The sequence below is a fragment of the Myxocyprinus asiaticus genome, chromosome 29 (genome assembly GCF_019703515.2).
Source record: "Myxocyprinus asiaticus isolate MX2 ecotype Aquarium Trade chromosome 29, UBuf_Myxa_2, whole genome shotgun sequence".
Classification (NCBI taxonomy): Eukaryota; Metazoa; Chordata; class Actinopteri; order Cypriniformes; family Catostomidae; genus Myxocyprinus; species Myxocyprinus asiaticus.
In genome coordinates this window covers 5,835,506-5,859,789 of record NC_059372.1, presented here as the reverse complement: position 1 = coordinate 5,859,789, position 24,284 = coordinate 5,835,506, and the positions used below count along the sequence as shown (strand labels likewise).

The following is a 24,284-nucleotide window of genomic DNA, read 5'->3' as shown; positions in this document are numbered from 1 at the left end:
TGATGTAATTACAGATTGTAACATTCTTCATAATACAGTGAAATGTCAAATTTCAGAAATTTCCAGAGTTTTCCCATAAATCATCTTCTGCATGTTAATGTAAATTGCAAAAAAACAAAAAACAAAATGTGTTCAGACCATTTTGTCTCCCCTCTGTAAGCTGTCAACAATGCAATATACTGTAGCTAAGGTTATATAGAAATATTTACAGCATCTGAATAAAGACATTAAAGTTTTAACTGTATTACTGATATTGATAATAAACTACAATGTAAATAAACAATATAGATTACGAACAGACAGACAGGATATGAAGTAAACATGTAAGATCTTTATTGCTGAAAACTGTTGTTTATCTGTAGATTATCATTATCCTTCAATCTACGTAATGTTCTTCAAAATGTTTAACAAGGTTTTAAAATTATAGTGTTTTTTTTTTTTACTTTGGTTTGACTACAATATCTGTGACTCCGTGCACTTGAGTGAGTTGACGACAGTCCATCGAAGCGAGGAGTTTCTGAGCGCCAGGAAACATGGGAATAAACTTCTCCATCAATGTAACTGTTTCAAGCTTTTTCACATCACTAAGAAAGAGAGAGAGAGAGAGAGAGAGAGAGAGAGAGAGAGAGAGAGAGAGATGAGAGAGAGAGAGAGAGAGAATAAAACTTTAATTTTGAAAATAAACTTTCATTTTAAAAACTTAAATTTTTTCACACTTAAGAACTTTAAGCACTTCTATCAAATAATTTACATTTAGATTTTTTAGCAGACACTTTCTCATCAAATCTAAAGTGCACGACAATATCACTCCTCAAAACGTTCACGTTATATAAAGTGTCCTACCCATATGTAATCTTTCTGATGCTCTGCATTCCCAGTCCCTCTATACGAAACAAAACGTTCTTCAACACTTGTGGCAGTGGATTCTGGAAAGTGATCTTGACTGTCAACTCTTTACCCACCACAGCATCCCCTAGAGCCTGAAAGAGTGAAAACACACAATTACAGTATATATAGCATTACAGTAAAGGCATTTTGAACAGGAGTGAATGACAGATAATTGTGAAAATGCAGTTACAGATCAGTAATTATGTTTCTCTAGTTGAAATTCCATTTTTGATGTGAAGCGGTTTTATCATTTTTTTATGAAGGTTTAACGTTTTTACTATCGCAAACCTAATTACTGATATCAAGAATTAACATATTCACTAGTAGTAATTCCATTGCTTAAATCAAGAATTAATATTTTAACTAGTGAAAATGGAATTTTATATGTATAATTCATATCCTGCCATAAATCAAGCGTAGTATCAGTTCAGGAAGGTCACGTTAGTCAAGCTTGCAATCAGCAGATGTTTAGCTGATCATGACATCTACCAATACATTTCAAGATTATACAATATTCATTGACTTAACTGCCTTTCTGTTTCATGGGTGCATGCTTCTTTTTACCTGTTTGGGTAATGACGACATGCTTGTTGCCGTAAGCTCCTATCCAGCCGTTTAATGGCAACATGCTTATTGTTGTAAGCTCCTATCCGGCCGTGTAATGGCAGCATACTTGTTGCCATAAACTATTATCGGACCGGGTAACGGCGACATGCTTCTTGCTGTAAGCTCCTATCTGTCCAGGTATTGGTGACATGCTTGTTGCTTTTAAGAATTTTTAAGCTCTGCTTGCCTCCCACAGTAGGTTATTATCTTCAGTGTTTGTTAATATGAATATGGAATTGCAAACATTCCAGCAGTAAGCTGGATGAGAGGAGGCATGTTGTTTCTTCAGTTTGGCATGTGAGTCAGTCACATTCAACAAGGAGAGAAAGAGGTGAAATGCACTGACAAGTTTAAAGGTATGCACGATACATAAACCCCAGTTTATGAATGTGTCAAAATGACTGAAGACTATACAGCTAAAAAAAAATATGAATTGCGAATGGAAATGCTGCGCTCTGGTGCACAGATGGTGTAAGATGACGGCTTTTCTTGAACTACTTGAATATCTTGAAAAAAGTGAAGACCAGAATTTTTTTAAATAAATGAAAAATAAGTCCTGCTGTCTTGTCATTTGTGGGGAAAACGGCTATGGTAAGTGTCTTCGTACATTTTTCAAAATGCAAATTCCATTTGTGTTGCTTTGTCCTGCTTTTAAAGACTGACTATAGCATAAGCCAGTAGAATTCGAGTGCAGGCTGTGAAGAAGCATATCATTGGCTTGACCCACTGAATGAATGCACCCCTTGATTGAAATAGTAGTCGGTCATTTGAGTCTGAATGAGAGGACACATCTCATGAATGAACTGAATTTACTGGTACACTCGTTCGCAAACAAAATGAATGAATCAGTCATCTCATTCATGAACAAGGATCTGCTGACTGGCTGAATGAGAGGAGGCAAGTCATTCGTTCAGTTCGTCTATCGGGCCAGATAAATTATGAATAAAAGTGAGTGATGACCCCAAATTACAATGACATAAGGACGTTATTGAAATGCATGATTATTTTTTAGGCTAGTATTGTTGTCCTTTTTATAGTTTGATAAAAATTCATGCTCAGCAGTTTACAATAATCAGATCGCAAGGATCATTAGACTTGTTCTGGCTTTTTTTCAATGCAAATTACTCGTTCAAAACTTGCGCAAAGGTGTAATTTGCAAAAATTGTCAATAAACGAATCATTGAACGAATCTAAACAAATCTTTTTGGTGAACGAATTCAAAAGACACTGGGATTAATCAAAATCCACACCACTAGATATTATGGATGTGCACGGTAACCTTTTGCAATATTCGTTTAACTGCGAGGGTTCACGAATGGTTATTCTGTAATTCGCTGGGAGACGGGACTCAGGAATAAAGAACGTTTATTTTAATGGATATGCATCAAACACTACTCAAAATAGCAGGTATTATAGCGCACAGTGAGCCATGAGTCTAAATTGAACAATACATAGATCTTCAAATGAGAGAATCACTTACATTAAAGGCTAACAAAAATGATCAAACTGTCACTGCATGCAACATAATATTCTTTAACCAATGAAAATACGTACCAAGTGCCAAGCCTGATATGTACTCTGCCCAGGCAGGTCCACATTTCCGTAAAGGCAGTGAATACTAGTATTGTGATGTGCATGGAGTTAAACTGTTGCAGTTTATTAGCCTCTTTGGGGTCCTTTGATTTTTAAATAGTTTGGCATTTAACTTGTGGAATTTTGTCTGCACACCAATACAAAATCAAAAAACATTGGCTTCCCGTTTATTAAGCGCTGAAACTTTGCCACACGAAAAACAATCTGAATTCAAGTGTTACAGTCACATAAAGTTCTCTTTGCAACCTAAACTTCTTAAGAACACCGGTGACATGTGCGCTAATAAAGCTAGATGCAGCGCAACAGATGAAACAGAACGCAAGTTTCTCAAGATGCTTTTATAAATATTGAAGTTCTTTTTAACTTGACATGGTGTCTAAAACATGCGGCGGTCCTGCGCAAGAAAACGTATACTCGAAAAACTGACCTGAACCCGGCCCAAAACGATAGGGTTCCGTCAGTCACGAGACAGGTTTTGAAGAATATTGAATACTGCTGAAGACCTCTATTACACGTGTAGAATAACCGAACAGTGATTTTGGTATTCGAATACAGGTGCGTTGAACGGTTAACCAAATAATGACTATCTGTGCACATCCCTAGTAGATATTTATAATTCATATCCAGCATTTGAGTTAAATGTTAATTCGGCTTGCCATAAATTGTATTCAGAATTGCCGTTTACCTTTTTTTGGTGTAGAGGCATCACTGTTATACTAAATCTGAACATCTAATACCATTGTTTTTGTTGATTTTCCAAATGCGTAAATTGCATGTCATGTGTAAATTGCACATTGCAATTTCAAGACTGTTCCGAACTGCAACCGAATTGCAATGTCAAAACTATTTGTGCTTGCTTGGTTGTTACACATTACACTATTTTTCTTCATCTTACGCTAGACTGACATGAGAATGATGGTAAAATTTGACATCTTTAAATCGTTTTCCCAACAGATCCAGATAAAGTCAAGAAGTAATGTTCGCTTACAGTTAGGGTAAGATCTGGTGTGCGCAATCTGAAGTTGAACTGGGTGGCCAGAATCTGTCTGGTCTGATTGACCCGTCCAGTGACTGTGAGCATCAGAGCGCCCTGGTCCACCAGCTGGTCTATGTACTCCCGATACTGCAGTGTCCAAGGAATGGTCTTGACTGAAGGAGGCAACGAACAGTATATTATTTACAATGCTAAAATTCTAAGGAGAAATCTATATTTAACATTTTGCTTTGTAGTTTTGTTGCAAAGAATTTGACTAACCATCCATCACTCTTCTAAACATTTCCTTTTGTAGTCTTGGTTTTTATATATTTTATATAGTTTGGGCATGTTCTGTATACATCCTCACCTTCTTGCGGTTTGAGGACAACAGGAATTTGCTCCTTCTTTACAGTAGCTTTCAGAACGCCAGTGTAGTACATGACCGCCACCTCACAGAAGAGAGTTGTAGTGCGCTGCACTGAACTTTGGTTCTTCAGAACGATGGACAGTTTGGCATCACCACCAATACGAGGTCCCGTCCCCTCCATTACGATTTCAATGGTCACATCATTGGCGGTGGGAGAGGGATACACTGTCGGCTTGGAGCCGTAATGACTGGCGGTTTCCACAGCCATACGCTCCTCCTCTGAACCTGAAGGACGTGAAAGCAAGGTAAAGGGAAGTGTGAATTTTTGCTGTCATTCAAGAGTTGAAGTATTAGCTCCGTTCCAAACCCTAGGAAGGAGCGTGCTGGCAACTGTCTACTGCCTTCTAAGGCGCTATTTAGACTTAACGTGTTTTTATACAAAAAATGCTAGATGCAGCGCAAAGAATAGAACAGAGAGCTGGTGTTTCTTAAGATGCGTTTTTAAAGTTAAAATGACACAGCGTCTAAAATATTCAACATTCCTGCGCCAGACAATGAAGAAACAGTGAAACAGAAACAGATGCCCATTTAGCATGTTTACATAGAAAAACAACTGAAATACAGTGCTGACAAGCCAACATATGTTCGGTCTGAAGGAACCCTAAAGCATGATCCTAACTAAAATGGAACCTGATAAATGACTGATTTGAAACTCTCCACATAAGCAACAACTATGACCACACAAATAGTGCTCCTGGTGTGAAGACTTGCAATTGATTCTTATAGTGTTTGATGTTAGCTAACGACATGATAGTCTAATTAATAAAAAAAATTAATTAAAAAAAAAAAAAAATTATGTTGCTGTACTTGTCGGCCATCTTGGATGATTGTTTTTTCCTCTGAGCTCCTCACAATGCCTTCTCTACGTAAAGGATACATGTGATGCTGCTTTTGAATTTGGGTAAAATGGAGTGTCTTAAAGCAGGGGTTTTCAAACTTGGTCCGGGGAAAAACCCCTCTCTCAGAGAACAGCATACCTGCTAACTTTTAAGAACAGCTTTTGTGTTGGCAGTGCACCAATGAAGCTTTAAAATACTGTTTAGGTAGGCATCTCACTCAGTTTCAGAACAGAGCAACTGTGTTGATACAGAGTTAATGCATATAGACATTTTGCTACCCTCTGGGTATTTGTAGAGGTTTGTGATCTCGATACGTTGGTCCGAGCCCACTGCTTTAGTACTGATGCGCTGGCCAATGGAATTCTTCTCCATTTTGAGTTGAATGAAACTTCCATCTGCTTTCCGCTGCCAGTAGATTTTATCACTATTCACCTGAAACAAACAAAATTCAACATTTACAGTAGGTGCAAATTTACTGAACTGTTGCACCACTTTATAACATGGTATTATCGCAAAACCCCGCATCATATTCATAAACTATCCACAAACCAAACTTGATTAGATGCAATATATAAAATACAATATGGCCACATTACAACATTTTTGGAATTTTTTTTTTTTTTTTACTTATCCCTGACTATTGCCTGTAAATGCGAAAATAACCTCATTAATTTGTTTGTTTTTGTTTACATATGGCTTTTTATGGCAAACTTTGTCAGTGTCCATTTTCTGTCTTAAAGGTGCACAGATTCTAATTTCCATTCCAGTTGTGTATTTCAATATCACATATTATACAACAGTTAGTTCTGGTCCTCGAATCTGATTGGACGAGAGGTATTCTAGCACTCAGAACAATCCTGCATGGGAAACTGCATCATGCAAATTGTGTTCAACATTTGCACAGTTCCTTTAGTAAATCAGGCACTAAAGCAATGCAAAAATTGCATGCAAATAAACCATGCTATCATTGGGCACAGTTCATTCTTTGTTTGTAAAAGAGTGAGACAAATGAGGGTACAAGATTTAATGTAAATATGAAAGCTCTCACTTCAGCAAAGACGAATGGAGTGTCGTACGTCAGGTTGACTTGTCCGTTTCGGACAGCGGTGACAGAGCTCGGGCCACAGCGGTAGAATCCCTTGCTTTGCTCCTGTGGGGTTGCGTCCACAACCTGCCAACCCCCATAACCTGCTGGGAGATCTGGACGGGACATCCAGGACTCGTTCCACACATGGAAGTTCCTACAGAGAGAGAAAGTTCCAAAACAAAGCTGGTATTAACATAATTTATCACAAAGAAAAAGAAACTTATGGTTGTTGAGGTGATTGGGTAGGGCAAGCAATTTGGATCTTACCAGACAGAATCATTGTTAAGTTCTTCAATGAGTTTCAGATTCTCATCAATATAAATGTCTGTGGTCAAGGAAAGATCTGTGTCGTGAGCTGAGTTGAAGTTGGTCACACAACGGGTAGGAATTCCAAGACATCTTAACACTGAGAGAAAAAAACAGAGAAAGAAATATACATCGCCATGAAAAATCTGGACACAGAAATAGAATAAAGGGGTAGTATGGTGAATAGCATGAAACAAAAATGTGTGGGGCATAGCATTGTCTGGTGTTTTATTTTGTTTCCTATTTTACATGCCCAAAACACACAAGTACTCAAGTATGCAAGTACATGAACGCAAACACTATGATGAAAATCTTGCTTAGCAAGTTACTTAAAGTTGGTTAACTATTGATACCTATAGCTAGCTACCAAAATAACAAATCAGTTTAAAAGTGCAGACATTTGAGGGTAACTCTATCGCCCCCTTGAGTACTGAGGTTTGTTACTGCCACAGTAATGCAACAACATATGTTAGAACCACGTGCTTGCAATGCATTAGCAAAGAATTTGCATACACATATTAGTATGTTTCTGGTAACTGGCATGGTATTTTTAGTCACTAACTTACCCGAGTTAGTGACTCCAGCATAGACCCAGCACTGGGCGAATTTGACAGGTGTTCCTGAACTTTTGTAGTACTGTCTCAGGATGTCACCACTCCCACTCCAGGCTGTGGGAGAAGTCCCGCCCTCATAGCTGTCTGACCAATTACCTTGCAGCACACCACGGTCATCATTGGAGTTAACCTGTCACAGAAAAAAAGGGTGAAAACATGGGCGTCACTCTGTTTTAAAAAGTGGTGGGGGCAGTTGGAGGGTTTGGGTGACATCACAAAGTGCCCTAACTCATAAATATTAATTAGGTTATGTGCAGATAATGTCAAATAATCTTTATTGTTTTGATAAATAGTTGTTCTTGATGACCAATTCAAGCGCTCCAATAAAAATTTCACATAATTAATTTAATAACTTGACCCATATATTTAAAACTGTCAGTTCTGGGATTTTGTTAGTCAATGGATAGATACATGGATCTAAGAGAATTTAGTCCTAAATGACTGATTGGTCTCATAGTAATATTGTAATATCACCTCTAGTACAAGGAGTTGCTGGTTCTAATCTGCCCTAATATACCTTTTTAATTTAATCAAATATTGCATCTGTTCGTCATTGCATGTACTGTATATAATTTGTTTGCATTTTGCTTTGCAATTTAACTGGAAAGGAGCACGAGCTGCGGAACAGCTGAGTAAGTAGAGTTCACATCTGTGTGCGCGAGAAAATATCGTCGCCCACTGTAACTCAACGGCACTGATAACAGCTGCAGTGAGCACTCATCATAACATAATATAAAATAATAAACTCAAGCGTTGGATCATCACTTAATATAACACACATGAAAGAAACATAAACTCCTGCTTCAAAAACTGGAGATTTTTCTTCTGCATTTCCTATCCTAAATAGGTTTTTAAAAAAATGAAATTTGTATTTATTATTATTATTATTTATACATTATACAAAAATAAATAAATAAATAAAAAATGGTACTGACATCAACATGTTCCATCTTAGAAAAGTATTTGCTAAACCATTAGATTGGTTCATGTTCATGAGTATAATATCACACAGATTTGAACTGTGATTCCAATTTTTATTCCAATAATTCACATAGTAAATTTAAAATAAAAATCAGATCCTTGTGAATGTAATTACAAAATCATTGTCAAATCCATGATTTCTTAATTTATGGCTTTCAGCATGACTCACCAGAGCAGATATCACTCTGGTCACGTTCACAGGGTCTCTCCATGCCGTTACAGCAACCCGACCCTTTTCCAACAAAAACAGACAGGCTTCCAGAATGCCCTCTTCAAACTGAAACAAATAAAACAAATTATACAATGTAACTAAAGCAATATAGATTAAGCAAACTTTGCTTCATCTCTGTTCCTGTGAGCTGCTTTTTTATTTTCAAATACTTTTTTCCTTCAAATCAAAGTTTGTAATGCTGTGATTTGGAGCTGCATGGGTTTGGTTTATAGAATTGACTGAAATGCACTGAAAAAAATATATTTTGTGATTAAGTAAATATAGCAAAAAAATATTAAGTACTTTCTACATTGAATAAGTTAAAGTGTGACCTTGAAAATATTAAGTAAATTCTACATTCAAACATGTAAAATGAATGCTCTAGCTTATTTATGATTGTTTGTTATTTTTACAATGTGTCATCATGTAGTTATCCTAAAGTAGAAAACCTTGTCATATTTATTTGCTTATTTGAGTACATCTCACTTAATAAAATAAGTACATTTGACTTAACTTTTCAAAGCTGGTGTTCCCAGCATGCACTGGGCTTGAATAATGAATGAGCTTGCATGATTTCATTATTTACAAGTTTATTTACACCATTTTTCTTGTTAATTTTGTTGTTATGTTTGGTAGCTTCTTGTTTTGTCCTAAGTTCATTTTCTACTCAAAATTACTGATTTATGATGAAAAAAAATGTCTTCTGATTGTCACCGTCATTTGTGCACAGAGTGCTGAGGTCTGCATAGTATGTCATGTAGTACGATTAAACATATGTTTGTAAGAAAAATTCAAAATGTGACTTTCTAATAAGATGTTTATTTAAAATTTACAAAGTTTCCTTAAGTAGTATGTATATAATATTTATGAGTTATAAAATTTACTAAAATGTTTAACCTTCCTATGGTATTCAGTCATTTTTGACAAGAAGAAAAAATGGTATCATCATCATCATCATCAAAAAGAAGGTTTACACATCTGACCCTTCCGGTCAAAAATGGCCGCGAATACCAAAGGGATCACTCACTTTAATCAATGTTATGTCACAAAGTTAAGTCAATTTTACTTAGTTTTAAACCAATAAGATTTATTTAGAAAACTGTGTGCAAAAACTGTGTGCAAAAATAAATAAATAATAATTTCAGTGTGGAAAAATACTTCCCGAACCAAGGCAGCTAAAAGAGTGGCTGTTCACTGTAAGCAAATTTCTCACCTGCGCAAAGTTCCATGTTCTTGTTCCAATTTGTTGCTCGGTTCCGTAGTAAATTCTGCCCATATTATTCAGAACATACTCTTTCCTCTCAGCCTCATTATCCAAATACACAGAGTCATCTGAGGGAGAGAGAGACATTTAAAGATACAGTGTCACTTCAGTGCAATAAATGAAGAAAAAAAGGATTTCAGTCCATACCTTCACACCAGGGGTTGAACAGCATGTAGAAGTCATTGTTTGCGGTGTACGGGAAAGACGAACCACCCTTCAATGAGTATGTCATCACGGAGACCTTATATTGGCCAATAGGAGCGGTCGGTAAGGTGTTGACTGACAGTTTGATCTTGGTGTCTTTCTGCTCGACGATTTTCATCTCCCAGCGGCCGTCTTCCAGTTCATCTACCAATGGAACAGTGACTCGTATCCCCCTAATGCTCGAAAAGATGTAATCTGTATCAAACACAAAACAAAGATATGGAAATGTAAATATTACAAATAGTTGTGATCGTCCATGTGATACGTGTTTGTCTTCATTGATATTAGACCTAGCTCGACTCGTCTTGAGGCTGCACGTTTGGCTGAAATTTTTGTCCATTTGGGAGCTTGACAGGTCACCAGTTATTTTTATTGTATGAAAAAGAGCAGTGATAACATTCTGCTAAACCTCTCCTTCTGTGTTCCACTGAGGAAAGAAAGTCATATGGGTTTGAATCATCATGAGCTGAATAAATGATGACTATTTGTTATTTTTGGGTGAACTATCCCTTTTACATAGCATATTCATCTCAGGAACAGTGAAGCTATTAAACATTAATAAGACATACTAATAAGTCTGGCAGTCTGCTAAATGTCTTAATGATTTAACTGTATTCAAAGTCTGTTAAGAACAGAGAATTTAGGAGCGGCGTGATTATCAGCAGATTAGATGTCATAACTCGTCCTGGCCCAAACCCAAATGCTACGTGACTCATATCCTTCAGGAATCAGACGAGCAGTGCAGTGAATTAATTCTTCTGTCAGTTTCACTGTTCTGAATAAACAGAAAGTTGAGCTGATAATTGAGGAGACCATTGAAATGTTCAGTATTAATCTTTCTTTCTCTGTCACAAAAGTGAATTACAATTCAAACAGTTTAACTCCGCATGAAAAACCTACGATGATAAACATAACTCATTCTTTCATTTCCATAGCTGCAGCTTTGACAATGTTTTATTAGTGAAAGGTGAAGCATATCTTGCAAAATTCATGTGTTTTTATTGTGCTGATGCACCTCTACTTAAAGGAATATTCCGGGTTTAGTACAAGTTAAGCTAAATCGACAGCATTTGTGGCATTTTGTTGATTACCACAAAAACTAAGATCGACTCATCCCTCCTTTTCTTTAAAAAAAAAAAAAAAAAAAAAGCAAAATCGAGGTTACAGTGAGACACTTACAATGGAATAAAATGGGGCCAATTTTTGGAGGGTTTAAAGGCAGAAACGGGAATCTTATAATTTTATAAAAGCACTTATTATATACAGTATATATATATATATATATTCAGTGTGAAATATTTACCCATGTTTCCACTGATCATGGTATAAATAATGGGGGGGTTGTACTTGCTTGTTTTGATTATTGGGGGGAGGTGGGGTTATTATTGCGAGCCTTGCCGGCATCTCATGCTCATTCAATTATTTTCCACATTGATTAAAAATCTATAAACAGGGACAGACACATGATTGGGGGGGTTCAATTCACCCCCTTCTAATATTGGGAGGTACGTGTACCCCCTGTCTCCCATAATTCTACACCAGTGGCAACATTATGCCACAAATGCTGTTGATTGAGATTATCTTATATTAAACCCTGAATATACTTTTAATTGTGATTCTGATTTTGGTGGCACCATAAGGAGGTAAATCAGGATTTTGCTGTGTTCTGATTTAAAAAAGGAGCTGATCGAACTAAAAACACACAGGTACAGTGAATCCCGACAGCAGTCAAACACTCACCTAAGTTCAGGTCCAGTTGAAGTTTGTCAGATTTGGGGTTAAAAGGTCGCGAGAGCTCGATCCACATCTGGAATGTTTGTCCTCTGCGAACGATCAGTTTTTGGCTAAAGTAACTATCTGTGTGATGCTCTCGCCGGTTCTGTCCATCCTTGGATTTCAGGAGGTCGATGGATCGTACCGACAAAAGAGTGTCTGAGAAAGAACGAGAAACAGTGAGAGATCATTAAGAGATACATGATGCGTTCACACAGCAGGTGTCACTCCTATTTTGAGTGTTTAATTCCGTTATTTACGGGGTTTCTTGAGTGGAACACTAAAGAAGATGTTAGACTGAATGTTCGCCTAGCCATCATTCATTTTCATTGTATGGAAAAAAGATGCAATAAAAGTAATTGTGACTGCATGTGTGAACGATGACAACATTTTCATTTTTGGGTGAACTATTGCTTTAAATGCAGTTGTCACTTCCAAAACTTTGCTGTATGTACTTGTCTGATATCTAAAATCCCAGAATTGCTGCCTTAATGCAACATTTCTTCCTAAATTTCATCAATCTAAATGAAATCTCATAAGTTTCTCATATGTTTACTTCGTACTTTCTCGGTGATAATGGCCAGATTGCACTGATCTTATTCAAATGAGCTGGACTGGAGCCACTCCCACAATTAGCCTCTTCCTCATTACATTTATGCATTTGGTAGATGCTTTTATCCAAAGTGAGTTACAGTGCATTCAAGCTAGATTTTATCTGTATGTGGGTTCCTTGGGAATCAAACCCATGACCTTGGTGTTGCTAGCACCTTCTTTTGAGTCACTACAAGAACTTTAATATTTTCTCCTCACCTGCAGCTATCGCAGATGCAGATGCAGATGCAGGCGCAGGCGCAGGTGCAGGCGCAGGTGCAGGTGTGCTGGCACTTGGACCACCAGTAGGTTTTGGGTTAGGAGAAAACATTTCTAGAAGCAGACTGAAATATATAGAAGAGCATGAGATATAAACAGAGAGAGAAAGACTTTAACACCCTATAACACAACGTTTGACAGCTCCTGTTTCACTCTCTGTTAAAGCTGACGAGCCAAACAACCAATGGTATGTAAGTTTCACGTTTATGGCACCATCTAGTGGTTATTTGTGAAAAAAGTGGTTTCAATGTTTATATCGATCTATTTAAAATGGCGGTGGACTTCTTAGAAAGTGATTCTTATGTTGGGATAAATGACAGCTTATTTTAATAAAGTAAAAGTGACTGTAATGATTATATAGTTACTGATATTTGCTGAATATAAGCAACTTGTGCTTGGTTAAAAGTCTGTATATTATTTTATTGAAAACCCCCCTTTGAAATCCATGTATCAGATATGACACACACAATAAAACATGTGCAATGTCTTTTTATAGTTTGTCTAATGGTATTAAAAACAGTTTAATGTCAAAAGATTAGACTTTTATGACAATTATATATATATATATATATATATATAAAGTATATAAGTACATAAGTATATACTGTGTATATTTATATATATATATCTCATAAAGCTGATATAAATATGAGTCACATAGCTCAAATATTAATATCTTGCTTCCCAAGTACAAATAAAGGTCAAAGGTTATCCTAATGCAGTTCAGTTTTTGTATCGTCTGCTTTTCTCCGTCATCTACATGAGTCCTCCTCCTTTTTCTCTTTTCATTTCAGCATTGATTCTGGCACTGATATAAAGTGGTGTGATGTAATCGTCTAAGTATCTTGAGAAGACAATTATCAAATCAGAAAGAAGAATATCTTGATTCTTGAACACAGTATCTCCCACACAGAATGTACAGCAATTATCATGGTCCTTCCATACAAGAACTTGTAACAAAAGCGTCGGTAACGCTCTCACATTAATAATGGCCTGTAGGGCAGATGCCTCTCACCTGGAGGCTAAAGTTATAATCCCATGACATAATTCATAGAAACGCCATCAGTGCCTGCAATAACTGACACTGTCAGTGTAGTATTTAATAGATTACTCTAAACAAAACAAATCTGTTCTTTTATAATAATAATAAAAAAGTATTTTTCTTCTTTGTTTTTCTTTTGTCTTTTGGAGAATACATTGTGCATGCTGGTTGTAAAATGTGTCTGTCGTTTTAGAATAACTTTCAAGGATTATAAAGTTATTATATACTTTTACTTTTTAAAGTAGAAAACAATTAAGTAGAAAATACATCACAAACATTTTTTTCAGTAGCATCTTAACGCAAACCAGTGGATTAATAAATAATTATTATTTAATAAGTCTCACATACATGCCAATTTAATTATAAATACATATAAAATATATGAAAGTATGAATCAAAATGATGTACTTTAAATAAGCTTAAGAAAGCTGTTAAAGTTTAGACTATATAATGTAATAAACTTTAAGTGCTGTCATAAGTCCTAAATATTGAAATGTAATGTTAACACTGATTACTATATAAACCTTTATTAATAACATAATAATTACATTATTTAATAGATCACGATTTAGTGTTTATTAAATTAGAAATGGTTTAAGATGTTTATTCATATACATATTTAATAAAGATTGATGGAGAATGATAATTTCTTTCTCATATTGGCAATTATGTGAAGTTATATAGCTCATTTAATTCACAATGTTAATTCAAACTGCTTAAGAAATTTGCATAATAAAGAAGATATTTTTTTATATCAAAGTCAAGTTTAAAATCATTAAAGAACATAAAATTGAATAAGTCCTGACCAAGTTCTTATAAAGTGTTACCTGTGTTTGAAATCGCTGTGAATCTCTGAAGGACCTGCTGTCTCACCACCCGACTGATTGCTGCAATTCAACAAATTTTTGGCAAAGTATCACCTGTGACCGCAGTCTTTATTGACCTTCCAGTCGCCCCTCCTTCATAAGAATAGACCAGAACAAAGGCGGTGACACACACAGAGTGTGTCAGAGAAATTACGGAAACCATTAAATTATTTTACAGTCATTTTACAGTTTTTTTGTTTTGTTTTCTTTTTTTGTCTGTGAAACAAGATGTACCTGTTAGTGTTCAGATATTATATTGCAAATATTCCAGGAAATACAAATGATTATAAACCAGAGAGCTCAAAAATTCTACATCACAAAAGTCACAAATGAAAATTCATGAAATATCTGCTGAATAAATGCAAGTAAAAGCCTGATGAGAGAGAAATCTGTTTCAGTAAAATTCAGAAAGAATCGAAGTCTTCAAAATGTGGAATTTGGAGAAGTCTATACAATAGTTCACAACAATAATAACAATAATAATACATTTAAATATTACAATTCTACAGAGCTGGGGAGCAACAGAATACATGTAACGGGATTACATATTTAAAATACAAAATATAAGTAACTTTATTCCACTACAGTTACAATTTAAATAATTGGTAATTAGAATACAGTTACATTCAAAAAGTATTTTGATTACTGAAGAGATTACTTTGCATTTTATTGTCATTTGTTTCATTTAATATTTAGATAGAAAACATTTATACATATAAATGATGCGATCCAAAGTGCATTTGAACAGCGGTGAAACACTTTCTTATGATGTGTTACATTCATACGAGCAGACAGAGAAGTAAGTTTGAAGTAAGTTTGAAGTAAGTTTGGAGCAGAAGAAATAGAAATAAACCTTGTGTAAATTATCATATGATCATTTAACTTTAGGCTAAGCGAAAATGCTATTTCTAGCCCCTTTACATGCACCTGTTACCAGGCCTGATCATTTTTATTTTTATAAAAAATAAATCCATGTTCCATTATATTCTTGACTGAGTAAGATCTTTGATATTAGGGCGAAAATCATATTCTTGATAATAATTTTTGTATTGTTTTTCTGTAAAAATATCTATAAATTCCTAAAAACAAGATCAATTAGATTTATCTTGTTTTAGAAACAACACTGCATAAGATATTTAGGTTTTTCAGAGAATGTATTTTTAACATGTGTATTTTGTCTTACTGTACTGCCAGAGTTTTTATAGTCAAAACAAGTGAAAAAATCTACCAGTGCTGAAGAAGTAATCCAAAGTATTTAGATTACATTACTGACCTTGAGTAATCTAATGGAATACATTACAAATTACATTTTACAGCATGTAATCTGTAATCTGTAGTGGAATACATTTCAAAAGTAACACTCCCAACCCTGCAATTCTATTACATTTTGCAGGCACTATTATTAAAGCAACTTACAATGCATTAAGCTATACATTTTATCAGTATGTGCATTCCCTGGATACAGGAACACAGAAAATGTATTACTTAAAAATGTGTGTTTTCCAATAAAAATAATTAATAATAATATTTTAAATATTTATTACAATATTCGATCACAATAACTATTTAGAGTTGAAAACTGATATTGCACTGTTTCTCTATTAAAACATTGCTCTGTTTGTTAGAGCATCGCAACCAGCCCGACACAACCAATGGTGTGAGTTTGGGGGGGGACTATCTGTTAGTTCAACCAATGGAAGACGGGGGGAAACCTTCAGGAAATCTTTTTGAAAACAGTAATTTTTGGAATTATGTTTGGTGCTGCCTTTAATTGTTCTTTGGTTTTTAATCATTAGTTTTTAATTGATATATTTATATATTTTTAAAAATCAGGCAATTCTGTAACAATCAATATTTTTTCAATTGCGTTTGGTGACGGAAACTATCTACCCACAGTTCCTGCCAGATAACAAATACACACACTTACTAACAAATATGTAACTGACAAATAATAAATTAATGTCCATAAACACTGTGACGAGGAGGAGGGGGTGGCCGGGCCGTGAGGGAGTCACTTAATCAGCGGGAGAGAGAGATAAAGGGGAGCAAGAGACGCCAGTTTGATAGAGAGAGAGAGACACACGTGGCCGCTGTGTGTGTGTCTGTGTTTTATGTTATGTTTCAGTTCTTTTACGTCATTAAAGTTATGCTGAATGTTCTGCCCGCCTCCTCCTTGCCCATCCTTACCCGTTACAAACACGTTTCCTTAAACCCACGATGTATGTTACATGAATTCAAACAAAAGAAATGAAACCTGATCAACACACAGCTGGGAAAAACAGAGGGAGGAAGAGATTAGGAGGAAGAAATAGAAAAAGAGGTGTGTATCACTTAATTTTCACTACTCTTTCATTGCTGTCATCACACTGGAATGTGTATCGTATGGATCAGTTTGACGTCTGGGGCTGCGCTGAGAAAATTCACTACAGTTACAGTTATGTGGCAAACGCTTTAATACTAAATGACTTACTAGTTCCTAACAAGAAAATCCCTAGTTTACTATCCTTAATTATCCAGGTAATCAAAAACACACATTTATTTGAATAGTGTTTCTAAACTAAGAAATGAAATTATGAATTATACTTGATAAAATAGCAGTCCAAACTAGAAAATAACATTCAAATTACAGTGTATCAATAATATTCGTTAGAACTGTGTTGTTGGATGCTTTTTGCACATTTGTCCAAAGACAAAACAGATTTTGCATATGTAATGTATAAATGAGATCACAGAATGGTTCTAATTTAATTAAATGTCCAGTCACTAATTGTTATTTGCAGATTTAAGATAATTTGAAAGAACATACCAGGCTCAACAGTCGTCACGGTAGGCTAATGCAAAGCAATTAAGAGCTTAAAAACACGCAAAACAACCTTGAAACCTATCAGGTGACTTGTCAAGTTATTATTTTTTTATTTTTAAACAGTGGTGATATATGCTGTCTTCATTGTTATCATTTTTTTTAAATGACCTAACTTTTGTAATGTTTTTCAAATGACAGAATGCAAGATTTCTAACTATAATTACACAGTATGAGGCACACTTACAACGCATTAAGCTATACATTTTATCAGTATGTGCATTCCCTGGATACAGGAACACAGAAAATGTATTACCTAAAAATGTGTGTTTGTCTACCAAAAATAATTAACAATAATATTTATTACAACATTCAATAATAATTATTATTGGGACAAAGCAGGGAAGCTTTTAGCTAGATATATGTAAAGCAGAGAGAGTCTCCTTCTTTTTACCTCAGCCATTGATATTAATAATGCCTTTAAAGAATTCTATCTTGATCTTTATAGTTCCACGTCTTTGTCTACTGATGAAGATATTAGAAACTTTGTGGAACCATTAGAACTTCCTAAACTGACGACTGAGCAAAAAAAATATCTTGATTCTGAGATAACCTTGGAGGAGCTTGACGAGATAATTAAGTCCCTACCTACAGGCAAGGCTCCGGGGCCAGATGGTTTTGCTGCAGAATTTTTTAGATAATATACTACAGAACTGGCTCCACTTTTGTTAGAAGTTTATACTGAATCATTAAAGAAGGGAAAGCTTCCTCCAACCATGACACAAGCCTGCTATCTCACTTAATGCCAAAAAGGAGTTTGATATGGTAGAATGTTATTATCTTTTTAAGATTTTGGAAATGTATGGGTTCGGGAGTACATTTACTGGTTGGATTAAGTTACTTTATAGACACCCTGTAGCAGTGGTACAAACAAATGGATTAATTTCAGATTATTTTACTCTGGATAGGGGCTCTCGGCAGGGTTGCCCTCTTTCCCCATTATTGTTCTGTCAACAATGGAGACATGGCCCATGTCCAAGGATGGAGACATGGCCCATGTTTTTTGGTGGTCTGCTGAGATTCAGGAATTTTGGTTGAAGGTACAAAGTTTTGTATGTGACGTGTTGCGCATTCAGATTTCGTTTTGCCCCAGACTCTGTGTCTTGGGTGATGGGGCGGTCATCAACGTAAATACATAAAACATTGGGTCCTCACCAGTGTGATAATTGGCAGGCAGATTGTTTTAAGGGGTTGGAAGTCAGTGGGAGCACCCTCAATTCGGGAATGGTGGGGGGAGATGGGAAGGGTGGCAGCCTTCGAGGAGGTAATATGACCCTGGCAAGTCTCCAGGAACAGATGGTTTTGCCGCAGAATTCTTTAGATCTTATGCTACAGAACTGACTCCACTTTTGTTAGAAGTTTATACTGAATCATTAAAGAATGGAAAGCTTCCTCCAACCATGACACAAGCCCGGATCAGTCTGATTCTTAAAAAGGACAAAGATCCAAGCGAGTGTAAATATTATCGTCCAATCTCTCTGATCCAACTAAATGTAAAAATATTGTTAAACATTCTGGCTAACCGATTAAGTATGGTTATGACATCTCTTATACATATAGATCAGGTGGGGTTTATTCGGGGCCATAACTCTTCTGATAACATCAGGCATCTCATCAATATCATGTGGTCAGTAGCGAATGATCAATCTCCGGTCGCTGCCATCTCACTTGATGCCGAAAAGGCATTTGATATGGTAGAATGGGATTATCTTTTTAAGATTTTGGAAATGTATGGGTTCGGGAGTACATTTATTGGTTGAATTAAGTTACTATATAGACACCCTGTAGCAGCGGTACAAACAAATGGATTAATTTCAGATTATTTTACTCTGGATAGATGCACCCGGCAGGGTTGCCCTCTTTCCCTTTTATATGGTCTTGCCCTGGAACCATTAGCAGCCGCAATAAGAAAGGAGGATGATTTTCCAGGGGTGATTGTGGGAGGTGTGGCACATAAGCTTCTGCTTAACGCAGATTATATTTTATTATTTGTCTCTGAACCTACTAGATCTATGCCTTGCCGCCACAGAATTATTAATTCCTTTTCCAAGTTCTCAGGATACAAAGTCAGTTGGTCTAAATCCGAAGCTTTGGCTCTGACAGCCTACTGTCCAGTAATGGCTTTCCAGCCAAGCACCGTCCAGTGGCCCAAAAAAGGCATTAAGTATTTGGGGATTTTATTCCCAGCAAATTTGTCTGATTTAGTTAGTTAATTTTGACCCTTTAATAAAAAGGTTTTCGAGTGATGTGGACAGGTGGGCTTCATTACATTTAAAGATGATTGGGAAGGTTAATGTTATTAAAATTAATTGTATTCCAAAATTTAACTGCCTGCTACAGTCTCTCCCTGTAGATGTCCCCCTCTCTTATTTCAAGCAATTTGATAGCATAGCGAAGTCCTTCATTTGAAATGGTAAACGTCCCAGATTGCATTTTAATAAGTTACATAGGCCGATAGACTAAGGTGGGCTAGGCCTACCCAAGATTTTGTTTTATTATTATGCGTTTGGCCTCAGGCATTCGGCTCATTGGTTGCTTCCACCTTAAAGAGCCCCTCCCTGGTTTTCTATTGAACAGGAAGTCCTTGCCCCTATTTTGCCACTGCAAAGCCTTTCTATAAAAGTAACCGGAGAAGTTAAATCACACCTCATTATTTCACATTTGCACGTGATTTGGACAAGAGTGGCCAGAGTATTTAATTCGTACATTTATTTAAATGTTGCCTCAAGCATATGGCTGAACCCCAAATGATGTATCAACAAGTCCCCTTTCTGCTGGTCAGAGTGGATTGTGAGGGGGGTTACTACACTCGGCGACCTGTATGAGAGTGGAGTGTTGAGATCTTTTGAGAATTTGGTTCATCATTTTGGGATTCCCAGATCTCAGTTCTATAAATATTTACAGCAGTGCCACATGCTCTGTACTGTTTTTGGGAGTAGCACACACCCCCCTAAAGCGGCTAGTGCTTTGGGAGAGGTGATTGCTGCTTTTGGAAAAGGTCATGAGGCATCAGTGTATTACTCCCTGCTAATTCAGAGTCTGGGGGATGGAACCTTGACTTCTCACAAAAGAGTATGGGAAAAAGGTTTGAATTTGGTATTGGAGGATGGAGTGTGGACTAAGATTCTGAAAAATGTCAAGTCTGTATCTAGAGTTACCTATCTGTCACTCACTCGATGTTGTGTCGATGTAGTGACACTACGGGTCACCCTTGGGAGCCCGAGACACCTCTGGTCTTTGATAAAAGGCCAATGAAAATTGGCGAGTGGTATTTGCATGCCACTCCCCCGGACATACGGGTATAAAAGGAGCTGGTATGCAACCACTCATTCAGATTTTCTCTTCGGAGCCGAATGGTCATGCTTACTGAGCTGAATTCCCACGACTGTTCATTCACCTCTTCTGGATCTGACGGTGCATTTCAGAGCATCGCTTTTCTCAGTTTGGAGTTGGACTCAGTCTCTTTGACAGCGCGCCTCACAAACGAGCGCACCCAGTCGGTGTTGGTCTGTTTGAAGGCGTTCAAACAGAAAACAGCGGTTCCACTGAAACTTTTTCAGAGGCTCCTGGGGCATATGGCATCCTCAGTGGTGGCTACCCCGCTCGGGTTGATGCATATGAGACCGCTTCAGCACTGGCTTCAGACTCGAGTCCCGAGATGGGCATGACGCCGTGGGACACATCGCGTGGTCATCACACCGGTCTGTCACCTTCTTTTCAGCCCTTGGACAGATCTCTCCTTTCTACGGGCAGGTGTTCCCCTAGAACTGGTCTCCAGGCGCGTCGTGGTCACGACGGATGCCTCCAAAATGGGTTGGGGCACTGTTTGCAACGGGCACGCAGTCGCCGGCTTGTGGACGGGCCCGCGACTGCATTGGCACATCAACTGCCTCAAGTTGTTGGCAATTCTGCTCGCCCTGTGGAGGTTTCGGCCGTTGATCCAGGGCAAGCACGTGTTAGTTCAGACAGACAACACGGCAACAGTAGCATATGTCAACCGCCAAGGCAGTCTGTGCTCTCATTGTATGTCACAACTCTCCCACCGTCTCCTCCTCTGGAGTCAGCAGCACTTCAAGTCGCTGTGAGCCACTCACATCCCGAGCAACCTCAACACTACAGCGGACGCGCTGTCATGACAGGTTACCCTCAGGAGAGAGTGGAGACTCCACCCTCAGGTGGTCCAGCTGATTTGGAGTCGATTCAGACAGGCACAGGTGCACCTGTTCGCCTCCTAAGAATCCTCCCCACTGCCCGCTCTGGTACGCCCTGACCGAGGCCCCCCTCGGCATAAACACGCTGGCACACAACTGGCCCCCTGGCATGCGCAAATATGCATTTCCCCCAGTGAGCCTACTTGCACAGACCCTGTGCAAGGTCAGGGAGGACGAGGAGCAGGTCGTCCTGGTAGCACCCTACTGGCCCACCCAGATGTGGTTCTCAGACCTCACACTCCTTGCGACAGCCCCCCCTGGCAAATTCCCCTGAGGAAGGACCTTCTTTCTCAGGGACGGGGCACCATCTGGCACCCCCCTCTATGAGGCACCTGTATGCCTTTAAGTGGCATCTGTTCACTAAGTGGCATTCTTCCCGACGGGAAGACCCCCAGAGATGTGCAGTCGGATCAGTGCTTTCCTTCCTGCAGGAGAGGTTGGAAGGGAGGCTGTCCCCTTCCACCTTGAAGGTGTATGTTGCCGCCATAGCAGCACACCACAACGCAGTCGACGGTAAGTCCGTAGGGAAGCACGACCTGATCATCAGGTTCCTAAGAGGCGCCAGGAGGCTGAATCCCCCCAGACCATGCCTCGTTCCCTCATCAGACCTCTCTGTAGTTCTGCAGGGTCTACAGAGAGACCCCTTTGAGCCTTTGCAGTCAGCCGAGCTTAAGGCACTCTCCTTGAAGACTGCCCTCCTGACTGTGCTCACTTCCATCAAGAGGGTAGGAGACCTGCAAGCATTCTCTGTCAGCGAAACGTGCCTGGAGTTCGGTCCGGGTTACTCTCACGTGATCCTGAGACCACGACCGGGCTATATGCCCAAGGTTCCCACAACCCCTTTTAGGGACCAGGTGGTGAACCTGCAAGCGCTGCCCCCGGAGGAGGCAGACCCAGCCCTGTCGCTGCTGTGTCCGGTGCACACTTCACGCATCTATTTGGATCGCACGCAGAGCTTTAGGATCTCTGAGCAGCTCTTTGTATGCTTTGGTGCACAGCAGAAAGGAAGCGCTGTCTCCAAGCAGAGGATCGCCCACTGGCTCATTGACACCATAACTATGGCATATCATACCCAGGACATACCACCACCCGGTAGGGCTACGAGCCGGTTTCATCCCAGGTAGTGGCATGCAATACAAGTGGATAAGCCCAGGATAGCCGGCCGGGTGTATCGCTTGCACATAGCGCCTTCCACCTCCTTTTGAGCTGAAGATGTGCGCCATTAATTCCCAGTAGTTTTCACAAGTTTTGTTCCCTGGTTGACTTCCTCCGAGCCCTGTGGCAGTCGAGTTTTCGGAGAGACTCGCTGCCGGCCCAGTACACGTGCTAAGAGCCCTGTTCTGGGGTAGGTGCTCTGCATGTGGCGGTTCCCTGTAAGGCTAACCCCATGCGATATATATATTCCACTAATTCGTTTCCCTGTTGGCAGAGCCCCTCTGCCCCAGTCTCCATGTTTGTAGTAACTCCTCCCCCACTGGGTAGGATCTACCTTGAAGACTCTCCACATGGTCGGAAAGACCATGTGACGTATTCTTCCACTTAAATATCCCCCCCTCTCTTTGGGCGAGGTGTGGTCTCTGCAGTGTCTTCCCCTTTGGAGGGACACCCCCGACTAGACCTGGCGGCCCAGTCGGATAATCCCCCTTCTTTTTTAAGGAATGGAAAAAAGAGAAGGGGGAAAAGAGGCCACGACTGGGTGAAGCCTGTTTCTATCTTTTGGGTAGTCGACTTGTCCCCAAAGGGCCGTTCGACACTCATAACTATGTTGGGGCTGGTTAAGTGTCGACCTGGTGTGCTGGCTATGAGGCACACAGTAGTCTGCCCACCACACACTGCCAGTTCACATAACACAGTTCAGCCAATTGTGGCGTTTCGTATAGGGACCCCTAGTGTCACTATATCGACACAACGTCGAGTGAGTGATAGATAGGGAACGTCATGGTTACTTGTGTAACCTCCATTCCCTGATGGAGGGAACGAGGCGTTGTGTCCCTCCTGCCACAACGCTGAAATGCCCGGACCTTATATCGGCTCTTCAGCATAAAACCTGAATGAGTGGTTGCATACCAGCTCCTTTTATACCTGTATGTTTGGGGGAGTGGCATGCAAATACCACTCGCCAATTTTCATTGGTCTTTTCTCAAAGACCAGATGTGTCTCAGCTCCCAAGATTGACCCCTAGTGTCACTACATCGACACAACGTCTCGTTCCATCCATCAGGGAATGGAGGTTACACAAGTAACCATGATGATGCAAGGGTTCGCCTTATGCAATTTAAGATTTTACATAGATTTCATTGGACCCCCTCTAGATTATATAGGCTTGGTCTTAAAGACACACCCACCTGCTAGCGATGCCAGTCAGAAGTTGGAGACACTACCCATGTCTTTTGAGGTTGTGTTAAGATCCAGGAGTTTTGGTTGAGGGTTCGGAGTTATTTGTGTGATGTTTTGAACATTCAGGTTTTGCTTTGTCCCAGACTCTGTATTTTGGGTGATGGGGCGGTCATAAATTTAGGGGATAATCACATAAAAAATTGGATTCTGACCAGTTTCATGATTGGCAGGTAAGTAATTTTAAGGGGTTGGAAGTCAAGTGGAGCACCCTCTTTTTCGGAGTGGTGTGTGGAAATGGGGAGGGTAGCTGCATTTAAGGAAGCAGAAGG

The 24,284-nt window shown here is 38.7% G+C and overlaps 1 protein-coding gene across 1 annotated transcript; it reads right to left on the bottom strand.

The window, feature by feature from the left end:
* Positions 1–336: 336 nt before the first annotated feature.
* Positions 337–14,618, bottom strand: LOC127420304 (protein-glutamine gamma-glutamyltransferase K-like). Its single transcript, XM_051662493.1, has 14 exons — positions 14,509–14,618; positions 12,580–12,704; positions 11,737–11,928; positions 9,940–10,191; positions 9,742–9,860; positions 8,487–8,594; positions 7,289–7,466; positions 6,684–6,822; positions 6,378–6,570; positions 5,608–5,761; positions 4,431–4,715; positions 4,076–4,236; positions 844–980; positions 337–584 (listed from the first exon to the last, which is right to left on the bottom strand). The coding sequence occupies exons 2-14, from the start codon at positions 12,689–12,691 to the stop codon at positions 440–442; spliced, it is 2,175 nt and encodes a 724-aa protein (XP_051518453.1). The 5' UTR covers positions 12,692–12,704; positions 14,509–14,618; the 3' UTR covers positions 337–439.
* Between the last annotated feature and the right edge of the window lie 9,666 nt (positions 14,619–24,284).

Coding starts and splice junctions, on each gene's coding strand:
- LOC127420304 (XM_051662493.1), bottom strand. CDS start 12,691: ATGTTTTCTCCTAACCCAAAACCTACTGGTGGTCCAAGTGCCAGCACA. Junction 9,861..9,939: donor GTTCAACCCCTGGTGTGAAG/GTATGGACTGAA, acceptor TCTCTCCCTCAG/ATGACTCTGTGTATTTGGAT. Junction 4,716..5,607: donor CCTCTACAAATACCCAGAGG/GTAGCAAAATGT, acceptor CACGTCCTTCAG/GTTCAGAGGAGGAGCGTATG.